The sequence below is a fragment of the Cucurbita maxima genome, unplaced genomic scaffold (genome assembly GCF_002738345.1).
Source record: "Cucurbita maxima cultivar Rimu unplaced genomic scaffold, Cmax_1.0 Cma_Scf00018, whole genome shotgun sequence".
In the NCBI taxonomy this organism is placed as follows: domain Eukaryota; kingdom Viridiplantae; phylum Streptophyta; class Magnoliopsida; order Cucurbitales; family Cucurbitaceae; genus Cucurbita; species Cucurbita maxima.
The window spans coordinates 4,053,390-4,076,095 of record NW_019272034.1 but is presented as its reverse complement, the minus strand read 5'-3'; the positions used below and the strand labels follow the sequence as shown (position 1 = coordinate 4,076,095).

General features: G+C 35.7%; 4 protein-coding genes across 4 annotated transcripts in view; all 4 read left to right on the top strand.

Annotated features, from left to right (window-relative positions):
* Positions 1-4,112: 4,112 nt before the first annotated feature.
* Positions 4,113-8,017, top strand: LOC111492815 (homeobox-leucine zipper protein HDG11-like). The gene is made up of 10 exons (XM_023142282.1): positions 4,113-4,845; positions 4,926-5,043; positions 5,134-5,319; positions 5,396-5,833; positions 5,911-6,015; positions 6,102-6,311; positions 6,386-6,566; positions 6,640-6,908; positions 6,984-7,073; positions 7,161-8,017. The coding sequence occupies exons 1-10, from the start codon at positions 4,730-4,732 to the stop codon at positions 7,539-7,541; spliced, it is 2,094 nt and encodes a 697-aa protein (XP_022998050.1). The 5' UTR covers positions 4,113-4,729; the 3' UTR covers positions 7,542-8,017.
* Positions 8,018-10,592: 2,575 nt separating this feature from the next.
* Positions 10,593-14,940, top strand: LOC111493182 (protein tas). Its single transcript, XM_023142827.1, has 8 exons — positions 10,593-10,904; positions 11,090-11,185; positions 11,276-11,359; positions 11,439-11,599; positions 12,484-12,601; positions 12,899-13,034; positions 14,100-14,278; positions 14,500-14,940. Exons 1-8 carry the CDS (start codon positions 10,719-10,721, stop codon positions 14,734-14,736), a joined length of 1,197 nt encoding a protein of 398 aa, XP_022998595.1. The 5' UTR covers positions 10,593-10,718; the 3' UTR covers positions 14,737-14,940.
* A 2,061-nt stretch (positions 14,941-17,001) lies between these two features.
* LOC111492798 (glutamate decarboxylase-like) lies at positions 17,002-19,802 on the top strand. Its single transcript, XM_023142254.1, has 6 exons — positions 17,002-17,161; positions 17,236-17,440; positions 17,943-18,143; positions 18,239-18,707; positions 18,960-19,012; positions 19,168-19,802. Exons 1-6 carry the CDS (start codon positions 17,079-17,081, stop codon positions 19,639-19,641), a joined length of 1,485 nt encoding a protein of 494 aa, XP_022998022.1. The 5' UTR covers positions 17,002-17,078; the 3' UTR covers positions 19,642-19,802.
* A 1,324-nt stretch (positions 19,803-21,126) lies between these two features.
* LOC111492993 (DNA polymerase epsilon subunit B) overlaps positions 21,127-22,706 on the top strand; it is a 5,330-nt gene continuing 3,750 nt past the window's right edge. Inside the window, exons 1-5 of the mRNA XM_023142555.1 lie at positions 21,127-21,482; positions 21,573-21,750; positions 22,014-22,167; positions 22,262-22,393; positions 22,490-22,567. Coding sequence (XP_022998323.1) covers positions 21,317-21,482; positions 21,573-21,750; positions 22,014-22,167; positions 22,262-22,393; positions 22,490-22,567 — 708 coding nt within the window. The 5' untranslated portion in view covers positions 21,127-21,316. The remainder of the gene's footprint in view (positions 21,483-21,572; positions 21,751-22,013; positions 22,168-22,261; positions 22,394-22,489; positions 22,568-22,706) is intronic.

The following is a 22,706-nucleotide window of genomic DNA, read 5'->3' as shown; positions in this document are numbered from 1 at the left end:
GATAGACAATTTTCTTTTTTGATTTTTTTTTATAAAAATAGGGTATATTAATACTAATTTTAAAATCTTAGGAGTATTTTTTTAAAAAAATAATTAGAAGAATATTAATAAAAAAAATTAAAATTTAAAAATATTTTTAAAACACAATTAAAAATTCAATTTAATATTAACCTATTAATTATTATCATAGGCATGGGTCAATGGGCTTATTAGAAAGCCCATTAATTTTCTTTCTAAAATTTATTAAATAAGCTTCATAAGTATCCATTAATTAACTATCAATCTTCTAATTATATTTTAATTATTATCTACACTTTTTTGCTTTAAAAAATTAAATTAAAATTTTTATTTATCTCAATTTCTTATCTTCACTCCAATTAATTGAACTAATACAACATTTATATTTATTTAATTATTTATGTAATATTAATATTTTTTATTTTGATATTAATATTCATTAATATGAGGTAATGATGAGTCTATGCCATTGCACATTCAATAAACTACAATTAAATCTTCATTAAAGCTTTTCTACGCTGCATTGAACTATTTAAAATGACTCGATGACTCGATCAATCTGGTCTACTCAACTAAAATTATAAAGGTTGGGTTGGGTTGGATTTTTTTTCGATTTAGTTTAGAAAATTTGGTCGGTTTGAACTAATGTTATTGATGCATTGTAACGTGTAAATAATTTATATTTATCATAATTTTATGCGATGCATTGAGTTTCATCGAACTTATTTCACAAAAACTTGTCATAGTTAGAAAGAAGGGGAACAAGCACACTTGGAGAGCGCAGTACAATGGAGAGTTGTATGTTGCGTTCGGGAATGATGAACCGCTCTAACAAAATTGTTGTTAATTGTCTGAAATGGGACGTAAAAATATTATGATAGAGATGTTCTTCGGTAATATCATCATGACTTTCGAATTGATGCTCGGTAGTAATGCCTAACTAAATACGACAAGTAGTGGGGTCCTAAGGTAAGCCTTGGCTAAACTCTTAACTAGTCTACGGGAGAGTTGGTTTAACTACACTAATTATGGCGGAATATTTCTAAATCTCCTATATCATTTCAGGGCTGTTCGGGAATTCTTTTGCAACTTCCAGGACGTTCATGCATATTTTTTCTTTAGTCTTTCAATTACAATATAGGAATTTTATATATCATTATGCTTGTGTGGATAGTTGTTGACAGGGTATATAGCACGACGATGCTTTCGCTATTTGAATTGCTCGTATCATCAACCCAACCATACCCGTATACGCTCTTACCTATAATTTATTCTTTTAAAAATTAATTCATTTAAGAAACAATATTTAATTTCTATGATTTACTTAAATAAACAAAAATTTATACTATAGAGCAATATTCGAATCATATCATTTTAAATATAAAAATTATATTAAAAATAATTTTGGGTTTATTAAGTTATTGACAGGAGCTAAGGAGCTAACTTACTTGAGTAGAGTTCACAGTCCAATTCAACTCTAAACCCTAAATTCAACCTTTGATTAGGTTAAGTTGTTGGGTTCATCTTATATATATATATATATATAATTATTTTTTACAAAATTATATTTATCTCCGATACACGTTATATTAATAATTAAAATCTCATAAAATTCAAATGTGACTTGCAAATCAATAACCTCAGTTACAAATGTCAAATATTTTTAACTTTCATAGTAGTCTGAAAGTATGATAGACTTTAACTTTATTTTTTGGTTGGCTAGGTTGACCCGACAAAAAAATGTCAATTTCAAAGCTTAAATCAACTCTAAATTTTCGATATTCAGTATTTTTTTTTTATTTTGTAACAAATTTTTATTGAACAATAATATATATAACAATTTAGTCATGGTACTTTAATGTATAATAATTTAGTCGGTGTATTTTAAAAACTTTTAACAATTTAGTTAATATTTAATAATATTTTTTAATTGAAATATTAATTAGAAACAAAACTATAAAAATTCACCATTATTATGTATGAAATTTTATATAATACAGATTAAATTATTACTCATTTTTAATTTAAAAACTAAATTACGAAGAAAGTTATAGAACAAAATAGTTATAAATTGAAAAAAAAAAATAAATAATTTGTTAAATATTTAATACTATCAACATTATTTATTAAAACATACCTTAATTGATATATAATAAGTCAAAATTAAAATGAGAATCTAAATAAATAAAATTGGTATTAAATATAAATTAATAGCTGGCCATTACCCTTTACCTTTTCCCCATTAAATTTATGGTCCAAATATAATTTTTGAGTTATTTTGCAAATATCTAATAATTTAATTTTTCTAATAAATTTTAACAATTTTTTATTTTATATATATATATATATATATATATATATATATATTATTAAGCAGAGACGAGAACATTGAATATAATACTTGTTCTTGATGCTCTGCTTAATAGAATAGTTCTGTAAATATAACAGAGACAGGAACGATAAATATAATCTTTGTCTTCAATCTCCTCTAGTCTCATTCAAATTCTCGTCTCGTTTAGGATGAATATCACGAAAACTAAAGCTGGCGAAATAACGGGACAATCTGTAGTTCAAGAATTACATAGAGAAGTATAGGTCGAGGAGGAAGGGGACCAATAGAGTGCATCGTGCACTCTCATTAATGTGGGACCAGTGCGGCAACTATCACTTAAATGCTATAGCTTAAATGACTTTTAACCTTCCTAATTAAATTTTAATTTGTTTTTAAGCCTTACTTTTTTAAGGTATAAATGTCTAATTAATTTTCTTTTAATTAAATGAATGATTTTACATAAAAAAAATTGATTTTTTTTTTTAATTTCACTGTAAAATACGTTTTTTTTATTAACTTTGACATAGATAAATTATTTTAAAAAAAATATATTTTTAAACTGAAGGGGTTTTTAGTCTTTTTATGGGGCTGATTTAAAAAAAAAATTGTTTTTTGAAATTTCATTAATAATTCCTATATGAAATAAATTATAGAAAAATAAGGAAAAACATAAGCAGAACGATGCAATCCAGATAGAATTAAATGAATAATAATAATAATAATAATAAATAATAAAAGTCTTAACCTCTATTACTGGTCTCTTAATTAACCTACAATTAGTGAAATGACCAAAATATTCCAATTTCATAATAAAAATTCCATTTGTACTAAATAAAATATTTCATTTATTTGTAACTTTTTTCCTCTAAAAAATACAACAAATTCTATTTCCAACATCACTGACAAACATTTCAGCTATTTATGAAGCATTTTTCAATAATATATATATATATATATATATATATATTATGTTGAATTATTATTCCATAATTTCTGTATATATCTTCTATTGATACTCCATTATTTATGAAAATAAAATAATGCATTTACTCATTTATATGCAATTTATTTTCCACCAGCAAGAAAGAAAAAAAAAAAAAAGAAAAAACTCAAAATTTGAAGAAATAGTATATTTAAGAATGTTCTTGTAAAATNTAATCGTACGAAAAAAATATCATAATTCAATTTTTTAAAAAAATTAAACAAAGTTAAAAATTTTCCTTAGATGACGTTAAGACATGTAAATTATGTTAATTGGGAACCTAAATGATATGATATACAAGGTCAAGTCAAATGACTTGGTCTAATGTAGAAGCAAATTAGTTGGATGGTAGAAGATTGAACATGCACGCAACGATAATATCTGCAAGAGGAAGACTTAAGCTGTTACAAAAGCAAGATGTTTGATAGAACAAAGTTGGATTCTGCAGAATTGTGTTCGGTTGGTGAAAACAAATCTCGTCTAACATCCAACGAAGTTACAAATTCGGGTGGAAAACGTATAATATGTGTCTTGGGTTCCCTTCCTATTATGACACTCCACGGTTGAAAAAGTAGGACGGTAATATAATGAATCTTCTATTGGACTCTAATACTATCATGTATTTGACTTTTTTTTTACTCAAAAAAAAATTAATAGAGAAAAAAAATGATATAAATAATTTTAAAAAATAAAAAATTGAATATTACTCCATAAATGAAAGTATAATCAATGAGTAAAACTTGAATGGGAAGATTTATAATTGAAAATGAAAAAGAAAATATAGAAAGTCAAAGGAGGAAGAACAGAGAGGGAGAGGAGAGGAGAGGAGCTGCGCTGTGAGTTGAAAGGCATCGTAGGAGGAAGAACATAACCGGCTTCAACTTTTCTGACACCATCCCCACGTGTTATAGATGTTTTACAACAACCCCCATTGATCAGGAACTACTCAAGAACACCTCAAGAACAAGGAAGAACAACCAGCATAGCTATGGAGTTTTTTAATTGGGTTTTGTGTTAATTTTGGCTGCTTCATGGCCAACAACAAGAACAGGGAATTTGAGTTTGGAAAGTTCAAAAAAGTTTGGCCGAAAAATCAAAAAAAGATGGGCGGTTGACGGCGGAGGAGATAGGTGGAGAGAGGGCGGGGACATCGCCATTTAATATCAACCGGTTTCTTTTCCCTAATGCTGCTGTACACCTGGGCCTCATTATATATCCCTTTCCTTCATTTCCCAGTTTCTAATTTCTGATTTCAGACCAACCCACCTCGTGTTCGGGATTCGGGGGCGGCGGAGGTGGCGGAGGGGGGCGGCGGATTGGTGGCTTTTCCCCCCCTGTTCTGTTCTTCCTTGGTTGTAGTGTAGTGGATAGTGAGTCGGAAAACGCGCATTTACGTAATGGAGTTCGGCACTGGAGGCGGCGCTGGTTGGGACAATGATTCCTCCTCCGACCCACGACGGAGTAGAAAACGCTACCATCGTCACACCGCCAACCAGATTCAGCGGCTCGAAGCGTAAACATCCTAACCCTTATCGATATCTTCTGGAAAATGCGTTTATTTCTCTTCTTACTCTGAATTGCATTATTCTGTAGAATGTTCAAAGAGTGCCCTCATCCGGATGAGAAGCAGAGATTACAGCTGAGCAGAGAGCTGGGTTTAGCTCCCCGACAGATCAAATTTTGGTTCCAAAACAGGAGGACCCAGATGAAGGTTTCTGTCTTTTTCTTGTTTTTATGTCTCTCTGTCTTCTACGCCTGAGCTTAAAATTTGTCTGTGTCGCCATTGTTAATGATTGTTTAGGCACAACATGAAAGGGCAGATAATAGCGCACTTCGAGCAGAGAACGACAAGATTCGTTGCGAGAACATAGCCATCAGAGAGGCACTCAAGAATGTCATCTGCCCCTCCTGCGGCGGCCCTCCCCTTCACGACGCTTACTTCGATGAACACAAATTAAGAATGGAAAACGCCCATTTGAAAGAAGAGGTTGTTCGTCTTTTTAAATGCCCATTTGAGTTTTAAAACAGAATTGAATTGATATCTATTATGTAAATTTTGGCAGCTTGATAGAGTGTCTAGCATGGCGGCTAAGTACATTGGGCGGCCAATCTCGCAGCCATCTCATTTTTCTTCATTAGAGCTATCCATGAGTAGTTTTAGCTCCTATGAAATGGGATGTTCTTCTCTTGATCTTGATTTGCTTCCTGTAAGTTCTTCAAGTGTTCTTCCAATTCATCTCTCCAATATGGATAAGACCCTCATGAGTGAAGTTGCTACAAATGCCATGGGAGAGTTGCTAAGGCTTTGTCAAACTAATGAACCATTGTGGATGAAATCACGAAGCGATGGACGGGATGTTCTTGATCTCAAAACGTATGAACAGGCTTTTCCAAGAGCCAATGCGCCGTTGGAGAATCTCCATTTTCGTACCGAAGTGTCTAGAGATTCCGGGGTGGTGATCATGAATAGTGCAACGTTGGTTGATGTGTTTATGGACTCGGTATGGCTATGTTAATGTCTCTTGTTCTTTTCATTTCAATGTTTCTTTATTGATACTGAATTGATTTGAGTGTGCAGAACAAATGGAGTGAGTTATTTCTGACGATTGTTTCGAGTGCAAGAACGATTGAAGTTATATCGTCCGGGATGTTGGGAAGTCATCATAATGGCTCCTTGCAACTGGTATATAGCTAGCTAGATGCAATCTTCCCGTGTCGTATTACGTTTTCTGTTCCCTAATTTTTGAGTCAAAAGTGTTGGAATTGCAGATGTACCTAGAATTGCAGCTACTCTCTCCATTGGTTCCGACTCGCCATTTTTACGTTCTTAGATATTGTCAACAAATCGAGCAGGGAATGTGGGCTGTAGTCGATGTTTCGTATAACGTCACCGGAGGAAGCCAAATGGTTTCTCATTCTCAATGTCGTCGCTCTCCCTCGGGCTGCTTGATCCAGGACATGCCTAATGGTTATTCCAAGGTTTTCCCATTTGAACTTCATTGTTTCGAACCTTTTCAAGTTTCTTCTCATTCTACAATGCTCACCAAAAACAGGTCACTTGGATTGAGCATGTGGAAGTGGAAGATAAAGGCTCAACTCATTGGCTTTTTAGAGATCTTATTCATAGCGGATTAGCCTTCGGTGCCGAACGGTGGCTCGCAACGCTTCAACGAACGTCCGAAAGATTTGCTTGTTCAATGGTTACTAGTAGTTCGAGTCAGGATCTCGGCGGAGGTAACTTCCTTGGTTGACTTCGACATGTTAACATTTTGTTCGTGATTCCTAATAGATTGTTTTATTCTCTTAGTAATTCCATCATTAGAGGGAAGGAGAAGTATGATGAAACTCGCACGGCGGATGGTGAACAATTTCTGTGCTAGTATCAGCACGTCTCATGGTCACCGTTGGACGACTCTATCTGGGACGGATGAGGTCGGTGTTTGTGTCTCGGTTCATAAAAGTATGGATCCTGGTCAGCGCAACGGTGTGGTTCTCAGTGCAGCTACAACTATATGGCTCCCTGTTCCTCCTCAAACCATCTTTAACTTCTTTAAGAATGACAGAACCAGATCTCAGGTATTTGATACTCAAAATCTCAAACAGTTTATATTGACAATGACATCATTAACTGAAATTTCATTGTTGCATCAGTGGGATGTCCTGTCGGATGGCAATCCAGTTCAAGAGGTTGCTCATATCACCAACGGATCCCATCCAGGAAACTGCATATCTGTTCTTAGAGTGAGTATTAATGTTATTTTGTTCTTGTTTCAAGCTCTACTAGAAGGTGTATTGATTTAGTGTACACAATTTTTGTTGTTCGAATAGGCTTTGAATTCGACACAGAACAACATGTTGATACTCCAAGAGAGTTGCATAGACTCATCTGGATCACTTGTTGTGTACTGCCCTGTGGACTTACCAGCCATGAATCTTGCAATGAGTGGGGAAGATCCATCAAGCATTCCTTTACTACCATCAGGATTCGCGATTCTCCCGGACGGTCGACAGGATCAAGGAGAGGGCGCATCGAGCAGCTCGGACGTGCAGAGGTCAGGTGGGTCGTTGGTGACGGTGGCGTTTCAGATACTCGTAAGTAGCTTGCCATCCGGGAAGCTGAATTTGGAATCAGTGACAACGGTTAATAACCTCATTAGTACCACTGTCCACCAAATCAAAACAGCCTTAAATTGTCATAGCTCCTCCTGAGAAGTGGCATATCCAGCTGAACACTGTTATGTTTTTTTTTTTTTTTTGTGTGTTTTGGTTGCAACTGTTTGTGTCTTGTCTTGCGGTAACATTAATACATTGATGAATGTGGGAGTTTTGAATCTGGGGGGGTTAGCTGAGTGCTTTGAATGTGCTGAACCATTATTTACTGCTGCTGCTGCTGCTGCTGTGCCAAGCTGCTGCCATCCCTCCCCCCATTCCTGCCCATTTTACACCCAATATTGTTGTTGTTATTAAATGGTTTTGGTTAGTTTAGCCTTTGGGGATTCAGTATCTCTCAGCTCTAGAGACCACTGAGAGGAGAGTCAAGAACGCACCGTACTTGTTTTTCCAGCTTAAATGTCTGTCTGTCGGGTCGATCGGTCTGTCTGTATGGTTCTGAAGTCTGAACCAAACTTTGTATGGTTCGGGCATTGACTCTCAAACAAATACTTCACTTTTTTCTCATTCAATCACTATTTCTCCGAGATTTTGGTGTGAAATATGAATGGTTCTTGTTGTGCTGTGTGTCATGGTCATGCTACATGTCCGTTACATGTCGAAACCCTTACCTTATATTACTTATCGCTTTCCTTTACTGCTTTCATGTTGTATGATTTCCAGACATGGTAGGCATGAAATGTCCCATAATATACAATAGGAGATGCGACTAGTTGTCAAATTCTCCTCACCCGAAAAGTTATATACTACTTAAGCCATTGTTGGTTGTTAACACTATTCATTGCTTTCAAAAACTTTCTTTTCAGAATCAGAGACTTGAGCATATGTTGCCGTGATTCGAAGTTGGCTTGACTCAATTGTACTAAGAGTGAGTGAGTGCTTGGAAAACTGGCTGGCTGGCTCTGGCTCTGTCTCTGACACATTTCAGGATGCTGAAAATAACATTAAAAACCAATAATTTATTATCCTTTGTGAGTTTCACTCAATAATTCACTTCTTTGGACGAAGGGATGCCAAGTTTTTATATTACTCAATGCATTATTTCTGTGTGTTCTTTTAGTAATATAATGAACATATTTCATAAATGGTTCCGAACTACTTTTTAGAATCTTCGATGAGAAGTTGACATATGTGAATGTTGTTCCAAGCAAGCGTTTTAGTCGTTATTATGTCATTTTTATTACCTCTGGTTGATTTTTTGTTCAATGTTCTGACATATTTATTCTTTCTTTAGTTTTAATAACCCTTATGTTTCATAAATGTTTCACAACTACCATTATAATGGAAAAATATCATTGGAATCATCGACGAAAAGTTACGTATGACAAACATCTTAAGAACTGTTTTATGTCATTTTTGGTCCCTGTTCATTTTTCGTCTAATATTTTAATGGATTTCTAGTTCAAAATTAATTTTGAAATATTCGCTCAATATCAACCTTTATCAATAATAAAAATATATATTTTATATTTTTTTTAATATAATAAATATTTTATTCAATTATTTAAATAAATGTAAAATAAATTAGATTAGAAGAAAGAATAAAACAGCTCTTCAAAACTGAATCTAAAATATTAAATTTTAAAAAATTTAATAATATCATTCAAATTTTAAAAAAAAATAAAAAAAGTTTTTTTACGGTCAAATTTTTATAAAAATAGTCAGTAATTTGTTTTAAAAATATGATAAATTTTGAATAGTATTTATAAAATATTCATAAACTTCAAAAAAAAAATTATTAATATTTAACTAAAAAAGTTTGTAAATGTTATATGAAATTTTAAAAATAACATTAAACTTTTTATCTATATAAAAAAAATTATTGTTAATATATAGATGAAAAGTGTATGTTTACGCCTCATAAATTATCTCCAAACTTTTTAATGGTATTTTTAAAAGTTCCCGAACACTTTTAATGGTAAGAGTATATATAAAAAAAAAATAATAATTTAGATATAAAATGTAATTTTTTAAAATAATATATCAAAAGTAGAGAAAATTTTAAATACAAATAATTATATAAGATATATTTCTTAATTAATTAAATTAGGTTAACGCAATAAATTAGTTGAACTAAATTATAAATAAGGGACATATATGACATTTGATTCACAAGAATATCTATGACTTACAAAATATATATATATATATATATATATATATATATATATATATATATATATATAAACTAAGCTATTAAATAGATAATTTAATTGAGTATTAATTGTATGACAAAGTTAAGGAACCTTACCATAATTATTGAACTACTCTACTTCGTAAGAACGGGTTTTCCACATTGTACTTGATCTTTACGTAACCATAAAATTTGTTTAAGAAGAAAGAGCGTAGCGTACAAAATAAGGAAGTCAGCAAATTCTTACCTCAAAGTATTCGGGCAGTACAGAATTGTCACGTGTTTTAACATTAATGGTTGGTACAGAGTTGTCACATGTTTTGTATTCAGCTTCATTATTTGAGGATTTAAAACTAAACCTAAGAGAATACTTGTCACTCTCTGCCACGCCACGAGACTCGAGGAAGATTCTTGTTTTGCACTCTTTTACTTTGGATAATTCATCAACAAAGAGAGTTCACGGTTGGTTCGGGTTTAAAAGATGAAGAAAACTGGCTTCAGCTTCATATCAAGGATGTTTGGTCTCGACTTTATCGTGGTTGGCCTTAACTATGGTTCGAGTCAAGTTCAATGATAAAATATGTTACAATTCGTTCTTTCATTAACATTCGAAATTTTAAATTTTAAAAATTAAAGTAAATAAGTTTTATGACATAAAAATTATATTGAACAATAGAAATGGGAGTTTCTAATTGCAATAAAAATAAAAATAAATGAAAAGTTAAGATACGAGATGATGAAAGTATGGGCCTGGGTTATTGTCAAAGTATATGGGCCTGGGCTAGTTTTAAAGTATATGGGCCTGTGCTATTGTCAAAGTATATGGGCCTGGGCTATCGTTAAAGTATATGGGCCAGAGCTTGAACGAGGCCCATATGGTTGTTTTAGAGGGAAGCCCAAACAATCTCGAAGTAAAAGCGGCGTCTGCAGTGGCGGGGGCGTTTGCTTATGCAGTTGTGCAGTTGTACGGTGGAACTGGGAGCTCCCCACGATAAGACAGAAGAGGCAGTGAGGCACAGAGAGAGGTTAACAGTGCCTTCGCCTTAGCCTTAGCCTTAGCCTTAGCCAAATATCCATTAGCAATGGCGATCTCTACAACTGCTAACAACTACTGTTTAGTGTCGTCTTTTCGTTCTACCAATTCTTCGACCAGGCATAACAGAGTAAGACGGATTAGCGTTTGTGCCAAGAAAAGCAACACCAGTTCGTTGCAGTACAGGAAACTCGGAGACTCTGACCTTCTAATTTCTGAAGTTACGCTTGGAACGGTAAGCATTTTTGTTCGAATGCACTTTTTGTTTCTTCTTTTGTTAAAAAGTACGGAAGGAAGATTTTATGGTGGAGCACTTTCAATGATAGTAAATTTGTTTTCGCATAATTGCTTGATGATGTATTCATGAAATGAATCTATTCGTCTTCTTGGATGATCGTACTTTAAAATGTGTATCTGAAGATGACTTTTGGGCAACAAAACACTGAGAAAGAAGCACATGAACAACTGAGTTATGCTTATGAGCATGGAATCAATATTCTAGATACTGCTGAGGCTGTGAGTTTTCGTATGACTCTTTGTAAACCTTCCAAATCCAATTCTTCACTTAACGGTATACCTCTAATAGCAATAGTTGTAATTTGGCAGTATCCAGTTCCAATGAAACAAGAGACACAGGGAAGAACAGACATCTACATTGGTAACTGGCTCAAGTCAAAACCAAGAGATAAGGTATGTGAATGATGGATAACTACGACATCTTAATTTTCATTTCTTAATCGCTGAAAGAGTGGAGCTATTTATCCTATAGATTATTTTGGCGACAAAAGTCTGTGGTTACTCAGAGAGATCACCTTATTTGCGTGAAAAGGCAGAAGTCTTACGGGTTGATCGTTATAATATTAGAGAAAGTGTAGAGAAAAGTCTCAAGCGGCTGAACACTGATTATATCGATTTGCTGCAAATTCATTGGTGAGTTTATTGATTTTTATTTATTAATTTTTAACTTGGTAGGAAGTAGCTAATAACTGTGCATAAATGTTTTCTATGAGGTTGTCAGTTCAGCTGTGCTTGAAGCATGTTCGGAGAACATCATTACCCCCACATTAGTTTTACCATTTACTTTTGAGTCGTCCTTTCTTTTAGTGGCTTATGAGAACCTCCAATTTTTCATTGGAAGCAACTTATAGAATACTATTATAAGATGTATTTTTTAGGAGTGAACAGTCAACGCAGCACAATTTGATCACCTCGAGGCGAGACTTGAGAGGTGACAAAGATGGGTATATTGTTTGAATGTGTACAAATATCTAGTTTAGCCTTTTATATTCTTTTGGGATATTGTGGATTCCTCATAGGATGATAGGGCTACGATGGAGTAGGACCTCCTAACCCCCTTTTTGCAAGAATGAGATGCTTTCACGGCAGGCTGATTTTTTCGAATTGTTTGAAGTTTCCGACTCGATAGGAATAAGACTGTTTTTCATAATTTGGAGGTTTGAAGCATTGCTCACTTCAATGTCTTCTCCTTGTGGGTCTTCGTGATTATCCCTTATTATTATTAACCATTAACAAATGGAATCATTTTTTTAATCCTAGCTCCTTGGCCAGCCTGAGATATTGTATGAGACTTCTCTTCTGTACTTTCACATCTCTCAATGAATGTGGGTTTCTTTATATATTAATAAAGAAAAAAAAAAAAACTGAAAAAGATAAAGGAACTACTAAGTGTGCACTGCATCTCGGAAGCTAGAAGCACTTACTTGTGATAATTTTTTATAACTTGTCTTCCTTTCTTTCGATTTATCTTGTGTTTCTCCTTGTTGTATCTTAGTATGTGTTTGGTTTCAATTCAGGCCAGACCGGTATGTGCCATTATTTGGTGATTTTTCTTACGATTCTTCAAAATGGAGGCCAAGTGTGCCTTTTGTAGAGCAACTGAAGGCGTTTCAGGAACTTATTGAAGAAGGAAAGGTTGTTCCTATTTGGTTAAGTTTGGAATACGTCGTGTCTTGATTTTTTTAAAGCTAAGGTAGGAATCAGTTTACTGAAGAGCTGCATTGTTCAAACTGCATGTAACTGGAATACTCACTATGAAATGCATTTTTTCTTTGTCTGAGATACAATCTCATGGCTAGCAAAAATCATTTGGTCGATTGAGGAATTATGAATATGTAAAATTGCTGATAGATTAATGTTTACTACAATGTTTTCGTTGTGTATTGTTCTTTTGCTTCACTCTAGTTGATATGTGATTCTGAATTTATTCAGATACGCTACATTGGTGTCTCAAATGAAACTTCATATGGAGTTATGGAATTTGTTCACACAGCAAAAATTGAAGGACTGCCAAAGATCATTAGTATCCAAAATAATTACAGTCTTCTTAACAGATGCCGCTTTGAAGGTAAATTATCTTTTGATATGTTTCTCTCGGTTTTAATTATTGAGAGTTTTAAAGATTCTTTCGCCTTTTTGATATTTGATGCTTTATGACCCCGTTGATGTGTTTTTATTGGAGATAGCAGGGAACATTTTTTAGATTTCTATTTCTTCCACCTTCCAGCAAAAATGTAATTGTTCTCACCACCATGCAACTTAGAAATGTTTGGAAGTGATCTTGGAAAGATCAAAACAAGCCTTTTTAGTGATTTTGGTCACATTTAGAAAAGACTCCTTATAGCTTTGTAGATCTAGTTCATTCAAACTGACTTTTAAGGATCTTGCAGACAAAAATACTATGTAGATGGCACATATTAACTATCAACCTTGTTCAGTGAAATATGACCAATTGGGGCTCAGGGTTTTGGGTTGTGATCATATATAGCCAATGGTATGATGTTGTCCACTTTGAGCATAAGCTTTCATGGTTTTACCTTTGGTTTCTCCAAAAGGTCTTGTGCCACTAGAAGTAGTGTTTCTTATTTACATAACCATGATCTTTCCCTTAACTAAACCTATGTGGGACTCCAACAATCCTCCTCTCGAACAAAATGCCATTGAGTCTCCCCTTATCCGTTTAGCTATAGGCCAACTCCTTTTCTCTACCTCGCCAATCTAATAGAGCTCTACCATGAATTTTCACTATGACTACACCTTCTTCCCAACTTTTTTGTTCGACATTGAAAGATTCTATTGACATGACTAAGTTATGAACATAGCTTTGATACCACTTTCTTGGAACAACGAACTTCCACAATTATGATATTATCCATTTTGAGGATAAGCTCTCATGACTTTACTTTTTGTTTCTCCAAAAGTCCTCATGCCAATGGAGATAGTGTCTTTTACTTATATACCCATGATATTCCCCTTAATTAACAAACGTGGGACCAACAATATAATCAACATATAATTTATGAATTTAAAATGATTTAAATAATGAGTTGGATAACTGCAACCATGATTAATTGATGCTCCCTTTAGTATTTGTTCACTTGTAATGAAAATATCATCCGCTCATTACCTGCAGTCGATCTTGCTGAGGTTTGTCATCCAAATAACTACAACATCGGCTTGCTTGGTTATTCTCCTTTGGGTGGTGGAACGCTGAGTGGCAAATACTTGGATGGTAGTTTTCAAGGTACAGGAAAAGGAAGGCTGAACCTCTTCCCCGGATTCATGGATAGATACACTAAATCTCTTGCTAAGGTTTGTTCCCTCTCTCCTGTTCTGCTGAATGATTAGACAAGAGAATAGCACAGTAGCTTAAAATGTTTGGAACGTGTTGGTGTCTTTTACTTATGAGTTCACTATGCCATTTCTTTTAACAGAATTTGAACTGTCACAACCTTAATGTTGTTGCCCTCAATTTATTGCCATAATTTGAACTGTCCTGCAGATGTTTTGTTCTAATGTTTTGTCGACTTCAGGTAGCAACAGCTGAATACGTCCAGTTGGCCGAAAAGCACGGCCTAACTCCTGTTCAGCTTGCACTTGGGTTCGCTCGAGATCGACCATTCATGACGAGTTCGATAATCGGTGCAACGTCCATGGATCAACTGAGAGAAGACCTTGATGCTTTCACATCGACCGAGCGGCCGTTGCCGGCAGAAGTGATGGCAGATATTGAAGCTATTTTCCGAAGATACAAAGATCCAGCTATTTAGGACGACCAGGTGAATGCGTTTTATATGCTCATTAAAACCTCAATTAACGAATAATAAATACTCTTCCATTATGCATTAAACTAAATATGAAAATTATTTTGCTTCATTCAATTAAGTTCTTGCAACATTGCATCTTTTCAATTGTCGGTGCCTTCTTTCATGATACGATTCTTTAATGAAATTATTCCAACTGTTGTCCGGTAATACAAGAACCTCCACTCTAGAGAATAAGGAGCCCAATTGTATCATTTAGTGTGGTTAAGACTTCACTCCTAATTTGAATCTCAAATAAATAAATGAATCATTGCGTAAATATTTGGGAAGGCATTTAATACAAGTATTTGGACTGGATATTGCTAAAGTTGTATACAAGTATGCTTGCGATTGAGCACTTTGGAGTTGGGAAGTTTGATGCAAAGATAGCTCTTTATTTCTCATTTGATGAGCTGCCTTAAATTTTGTATGATTGGTCATTAAGGTCTATGAAAATGGTCTTGTTACATATTGCGATTATAAAGATATATCAAAGATAGTATATGATCCGATCCTCATGTGACGTGACATTCTAACAGCACAATAGAGCAACTTACAAGTTTCGGGAAGAGCCATTAAATCTCTCATCTCAAACTTGCAAGGATATTTTGGTTAAAAAAGAGAAATTTTGATAGATACATGACCCGAATGTGCATTGAAAAGAAAATATATGACGACCATGGTGGTTGAAGACGAGATTAACATTAATAATAATAGGATGTTGGACAAATTGAAGAAAGAAAAAGAAAAATGAAGACTTTAGGACGAATGTGGTAACTGTGGGGCAGAATGGCATCATTTATTGTGTTAATTCGAGAGCAAGACGACACCAGGAATCAATTTCCGTTTGATTTCGATCCCTTCCACTTGTCAATGTATAGGACCCATTCTCATACTTCTAGGAATATGATATTACAGTGTTCATTATTATATCTTAGGAACGTCAACGCCGTGCCACGCCCTTTCCTTTCCAATTGACATCTGTATAAGTCTCAACTCAACTCTTAGGTAGAGTGTCGGTCGTGAGGGCAGTCTACTTTTCTATAATAGGGACAGATAGCTTGGTACCGAGAGATGTAGGCATGATGCAAGGTAGTTTCGACGAGATAAGAATTCCATTTTTAATACATTTTGTTTAGGTTAGACGAAGTTAACACTCTTTCCTAAAATATGATGAACAAGGAAATGGGGGTATGACCCTTCGGTCAAGAGGCGAGATAGCGTCCCACCTTCTCAAACTCTTGTGTACGAGAAGTCATTTGAAAATGTTATCATGGACTTCAATGTTAAAAATTGAAAAAAAAAATTAATATCTATTGTCAAACTTTGAACTAGATGTTATTGACCTGTTCTATTACTTAAATGTAGAAATCTAATGACTCAATGGTCTCTTCAGTTTTATGTACATAGAACTTTATCTTTATTTGATAAAATAGTAAACTTGGCTTGAGTATTTAAAAATAGTTAGTTCTTAATTATCTTTTGTGACTACTTGCAACCATTACCAGAGTTGTTAGATGAGAAGTTACTAGGAAGTTGCAATTTGAAAGGGACGCCAAACTATAGATGACAAAGTCAGAAATCTCGAGAAATAATACACAATAGTTGTAGAGATGCTCAAACTAACATGTAGCATATTTGGTTAGAATAAAGAGTTCAAGTGAATCGAAATAGATAAAGAGGCGTTTGATTACAGATTAAGAGTAAAACCATGAATTCACATTTAAATTATCGTTCTATCACATTTAAATTATTGTTCTAATATACTTTGTTGATAGTTCATTTTTTTCATTTAAGATCATTCCCATGCTAAAAACATACTATGACATGAGTATTATGTTTGACAAAGATGATGCAATAGGAATTGGAAGTAAAAACCCATATAAAAATGATATCAAACGCTTTCAAACAAGTAGAAAAATGATATCTGATCGAGTTCCGAAGAGTACGACGTCCCATAACCACTCCCATTTTAGAAGAGGAGATGTCGAAAACGCCAACCTTCCTAATTACTTTCACCAGCTCATTAAAATCAAATGTCATAATCATTTGAGCCGCGGAAACCCGCTAACTGTTCAATTGGGGGCACGAAAAAGTTGCTGAAGTGCTATGAACACTGCTGTGGATGTGAAGCATCATTGAAGAGAGAAATGGGTGGGACCCGAATGCGATACGTGTCTGTTCGTTGCTTCTCGCGATCATGTAATCAACTCCTTTGATATTGAAGATGAAGTTATATGATCGCAACCCTCATCCGATCTGGGTTTGTTCCATAATCTCTTGTTTTCTCCTCTGTTTGAATATCAAATATGGTTTTGACAACAGTAGCAGACTCCGGCGAATCTGTGAACTGCACTTTTGGTTCCAGATATGTCCGGTCTCCACCGCCGAAGTAGGCTAAATCCTTGGAAACTCTTGTGCTTTGTGTTGAAAAATGAAAATGATGAAATGGGTATTATATTACAGGTTCAATCTGGGGGAGAAATCGATACCCAAAGATGCAGCGTACCAGATCATACATGATGAGTTGATGCTTGACGGGATACCCAGGTTGAACTTGGCCTCCTTTGTTACCACATGGATGGAGCCTGAATGTGATAACCTGATCATGGCTTCTCTCAACAAGAACTATGTGGACATGGATGAGTACCCTGTCACCACTGAGCTCCAGGTTTTGCTTTTTATTTGAACCCAAATGGCTGTCTTGGTTGATTCTTGGTGATTTTGTTCCAAAACATGGAGAAATCTGTATTTTCTTTTGTAGAATGGATGTGTGAATATGATGTTGAGGGTTGTTGGGAGAGAGCTAATTAACTGGTTGGTCATGAGTTTATAAGTAAGGAACCCTATCGAGGTCTTTTGGGAAGCCTGAAAGCCACGAGAGCTCATGCTCAAAGTGGACAATATCATACCATTGTAGAGAGTCATGATTCCTAACATAGAATCAGAGTCATGCTCTTAATTTAGCCATGACAATAGAAACCTCAAGTATCGAACAAAGAAATTGCTAGTCTTGAAGGTGTAGTCAAAAGTGACTCATGTGTCGAATAAAGAGTATACTTTGTTTGAGGGCTCCAGAGAAAGGAGTCGAGCCTCTCGAGGCTCTTCGAAGACTACATAGGCCTCAAGGAAGGTTCTATGGTGTACTTTGTAATTTGTATTTTCTTTTGCAGAATCGATGTGTGAATATGATAGCTCGCCTGTTTCATGCCCCCATTGTAGAAGATGAGGCTGCTGTTGGTGTAGGGACTGTGGGATCATCAGAGGCTATTATGCTGGCGGGTCTTGCTTTCAAGAGGAAATGGCAGAACAAAAGAAGATCTCAAGGCAAGCCCTGTCATAACCCCAACATAGTCACTGGAGCCAATGTGCAGGTACTTTGAGCTCATGGTTTAAGTAATTGTTTGAAATGAGTATCAATCAAGCCTTCAATGGGGCTTTTATGTTCTTGAATGAATCCTGTGTGTAGGTGTGTTGGGAGAAGTTTGCTAGGTACTTTGAGGTTGAGCTGAAGGAGGTGAAGCTTTCTGAAGGGTTTTATGTTATGGATCCTATGAAGGCTGTTGAACTTGTGGATGAGAACACCATTTGTGTTGCAGCCATTTTGGGATCCACTTTGACAGGAGAGTTTGAGGATGTAAAACTCCTTAATGAACTGCTCTCTAAGAAGAATAAGGAAACAGGTTGGGATACCCCAATTCATGTCGATGCAGCCAGTGGTGGGTTTATAGCTCCGTTCCTTTATCCCGATCTCGAGTGGGATTTTCGGTTGCCTTTAGTGAAGAGTATCAATGTTAGTGGCCATAAGTATGGGCTTGTTTATCCTGGTGTTGGATGGGTTGTTTGGAGGAGTAAAGAGGATCTTCCTGATGAGCTTGTGTTCCATATTAACTATCTTGGTTCTGATCAACCCACCTTCACTCTTAACTTCTCTAAAGGTACTTGAATTAGTGAACAAATAGATAGCACTTGAAAGTTTTGATATCATCTCTCTGTCAGGGTAGTTGAATTGAGTATTGATTTAGCCTGCTCGGGTCACCTCGGGTATGTTTGAATGATTAAAGACATGTTTTCGAGTATGCCCGAACATGATGGGACGTTAGATTCTTGACTTTAGAATCAAGTTCTTAAGATGTAGTGAACAATTTTCCCCTCCTTTTTCTTTGTTCATTTGCTGAATGTTTTGACAGGTTCTAGCCAAATCATTGCTCAGTATTATCAGTTCATACGGCTCGGTTTCGAGGTAAATCCAAAGTTTTAGCTAACGTTTGTTTTAAGAAATTCGTGCACGATTTGTTAGTTTGTCTGCTATATTTCTTGACACGAACATCGTTTGATCTAATCTGCTCTGCTCTAGCTTCCTTATGTAAATTTATATGATGTTTGTCTGAAACAAAGGGATACAAAAACGTGATGGAGAACTGCAAGGAGAATGCAAGAGTGTTGAAAGAAGGAATAGAGAAGATGGGAAGGTTTGAGGTTGTTTCCAAGAATGTTGGAGTACCCCTAGTAGCCTTCACTCTCAAAGACAGCACCAAGCACACCGTGTTCGAGATATCCGAGAACCTAAGGAGGTTTGGATGGATCGTGCCAGCTTACACGATGCCACCAGATGCTCAGCACATCGCCGTGCTACGTGTCGTGATCAGGGAGGACTTCAGCCGGAGTTTGGCAGAGAGACTGATCTCGGACATCAATAAAGTCCTGAAGGAAGTCGATGCGCTGCCGGTTCGGGTGGCTGTGAAAGCAGCTGAAGAAGAAGATGGTGAGAGAATTATAAAGCATGTGAAGAAGAGTGATAAGGAAATTGAAGGAGAAATAGCTGCATATTGGAAGAGGCTTGTGGATGGCAAGAGAACTGGTGCCTGCTAGTGTGCTTGCTTGCTTAAGTCAGCTCTGTGTGTTGGCTTGCCTGTTTGATTGTCTTCAGTTTTCTTGTTTCTGGTGAATATTGTGTTTGTGACTTTGAGTGCTGATGATATGATGAAAGAGATGAACTATAATGTTTCTATTTAAAACTTTGCCTCTGTTTCGGATCCCGGTTTGTCCTCCTCCTCCTCCTCCCCAGGCTATCTTCCGATTCGCGGGAGTATACAATGACAACTTTCGGTCACTCGTGTTCTATCAGAAAACCGTCTATTAAACGTTTGATGGTGGGTGGCTACGACCTGAACTATGCAACAACGATATCTTCTTGATCCAACTGCCTTACTTATCTTCTGACCATCGAGAGTATACAATGACAAGTTTCGGGCACTCGTGCCCTATCAGAAAATCATCTATTAAACGTTTGATGGCATGTAGCTATGACTTAAGGTATGCAACAATGATATCTCCTTGATCCAACTGTCTCGCTATCTTTGACCTTCGAAAGTCTACAATGACAACTTTTGGGCACTAGTGCCCTATCAGAAAACTGTCTATTAAACGTTTGATGGTGTGTGGCTACGACCTGAGCTATGTGACCTGCGGGAGTATACAATGACAACTTTCAAGCACTCATGCCTTATCAGAAAACGGTCTACTAAATGTTTGATGGCATGTGGCTACGACCTGAACTATGCGACCTGCTAGAGTATACAATGACAACTCTCGAGCACTCGTGTCCTATTAGAAAACCGTCTATTAAATGTTTGATGGTGTGTGGCTACGACCTGAGCTATGCGACCTATGGAAGTATACAATGACAACTTTTGGGCACTCATTTCCTATCATAAAACTGTCTATTAAATATTTGATGGCGTGTGCCTACAATCTAAGCTATGCAACAACGATATCTCGCTATCTTCCGATTCTCGAGAGTATACAATGACAACTTTTGGCCACTCGTGCCCTATCAGAAAATCGTCTATTAAATATTTGATGGTGTGTGGCTACGACTTTGAGCTATGTAACAACGAGATCTCCTTGATCCAACCGCCTCGCTATCTTCCGACTCTCGGGAGTATACAAATGACAACTTTCGGACACTCATGCCCTATCATAAAACTGTCTATTAAACGTTTGGCATATGGCTACAACCTAAGCTATGCAACAACGATATCTCCTTGATTCTCAACCCAACACAACTGCTTCAGTTTATGCTTGAGTATCATTTTTTTTAGACTGAGTTGAGTTGGTTCATGAGTTCTTTTAGAACCAATTTGAGTTGAACCGAAACAACGTCCATATAATTATATTTACATAATTTTATTTAATTATATAATTATTCTCATTTTTTAAGTTAAAAAAAAAAAAAAAAAAGAAAATTGGATTAAAAATTCAAATATTTTAAGGAAAAAAGAAAGTGAAAAAGCAAACACGAATTTGAAAATAAAAATTAAATTATAAAATGGGATCTTACATCTTATTAGAGAATATTCAAAGAGTTAGACACAAAACCTAAAAAATTAAAAGAATGTTAGTTCAACATTGTTAGGGTTTAGTGAAGCAATTTGATTTTCCCTCCAACGCAGGGAGTAAGAATGCAGATTGCCGCCAATCAATCCAACATTCTCAACTCCATCGTCTTCCAGTCGTTCCCATTCCGCAGATTCCTGCAGTGAAGATGGACGAATCCACTCTGAGGCGAAAGGTTCAGAGGAAATCAAAAATCAGAGGTTACAGCATCAAACTAGATGCTCTCGCAGAAATTGTTTCCTTTGCCTCTCGTTTCGATGGCTGCGAAGACGACGCCATAGATTTGGTTCTCGACCATCTTCATGACGAATCCTGTAATGCTATATCTCTTTTTTTCTTTCATACTGTAGGTCATTTCATTCCTTCTCATGGACGATTTCGTCGTTTTCTTGCTACCATGGCAGTGCAATCTTCGATAATAGACAAGGATGCGGTGCATCGGGTTGTCAGTATTCTACTTGCAGCTGATGAAGCGGGAGAAGAATGTCCCGATACCAGTACTAGTACATCGGCACTTTGCATCATAGACGCTTTTGATATCTCCAAGTATCGTTATGATCCCATCAAGAAGATCTTCTACATGTATGTTTTCCCACCTTGTATATTTATGTTTTCCCACCTTGTATATTTATGTTTTCCCACCTTGTATATTTATCTGAGTAATTGGTGAACAATTGAAGAATGATAACCGCCAATTGGACTTTTGGGTAAACTTCCTGCAGAAAAGAGAGATGTACATATAGTGGAGTTCAACTGATAACTTGTTTAAAACATTTCTTTTCCATTCATTTGAAACTACATGTTCTTGGATCAAATCGTTTTCTTTTTTTTATTTTTAATTTTAGGCACACAGGAAGCCTTCCAATTCATGGGGATGCTTCTGCTAAAGCTGCTTTGTATAGAGATAGGTTTCTCCTACTTTCTCAGAGGCTCTCCCGAGATCAGCATTTCTCAAAACCCGCTTTTGACAGTGGCATGTCTCATTTTGGAAGCTGTGAGGTACTCCATTTCTCTTGATCTTGAACTTGCCTTGGTACCCTCTGCAGTTGATCCTGAGTATTTACGGCAATTTCTTTTGTGATATGTTCCCCAGATTTCTCCTATTCAGTCTCTGGTGGGGCAAACTGGGAGGAAATGGGTCATGGGAGTGATCTCTCAGATGGAGGATGGTCACTTTTACTTGGAGGACCTTACTGCGTCTGTGGAAATTAATTTATCTAGTGCTATATCCTTTACAGACGTCCTCTATAATTTGGAAAAGTCTAAACTTGTTTGATATTTGAAGATGACTTAGAATTTGATTTTCTTTAACAATCAGCACAAGATAACTACAGGCCTGTTTACAGAGAACACCGTCGTTGTAGCAGAAGGAGAGATGCTCGTGGAGGGCATTTTCAAGGTTTGTGACATGCATTTGCATTTAGGTTTTTCATAAAGAGCTGGTTGGATTTTTTCCCAATGTTCTATGTTGGTGTTGGTTTTTTTTTTTTTTTTTTTTGGGGGGGGGGGGGGGGGGGGGGGGGGGGGGGGGGGGGGGG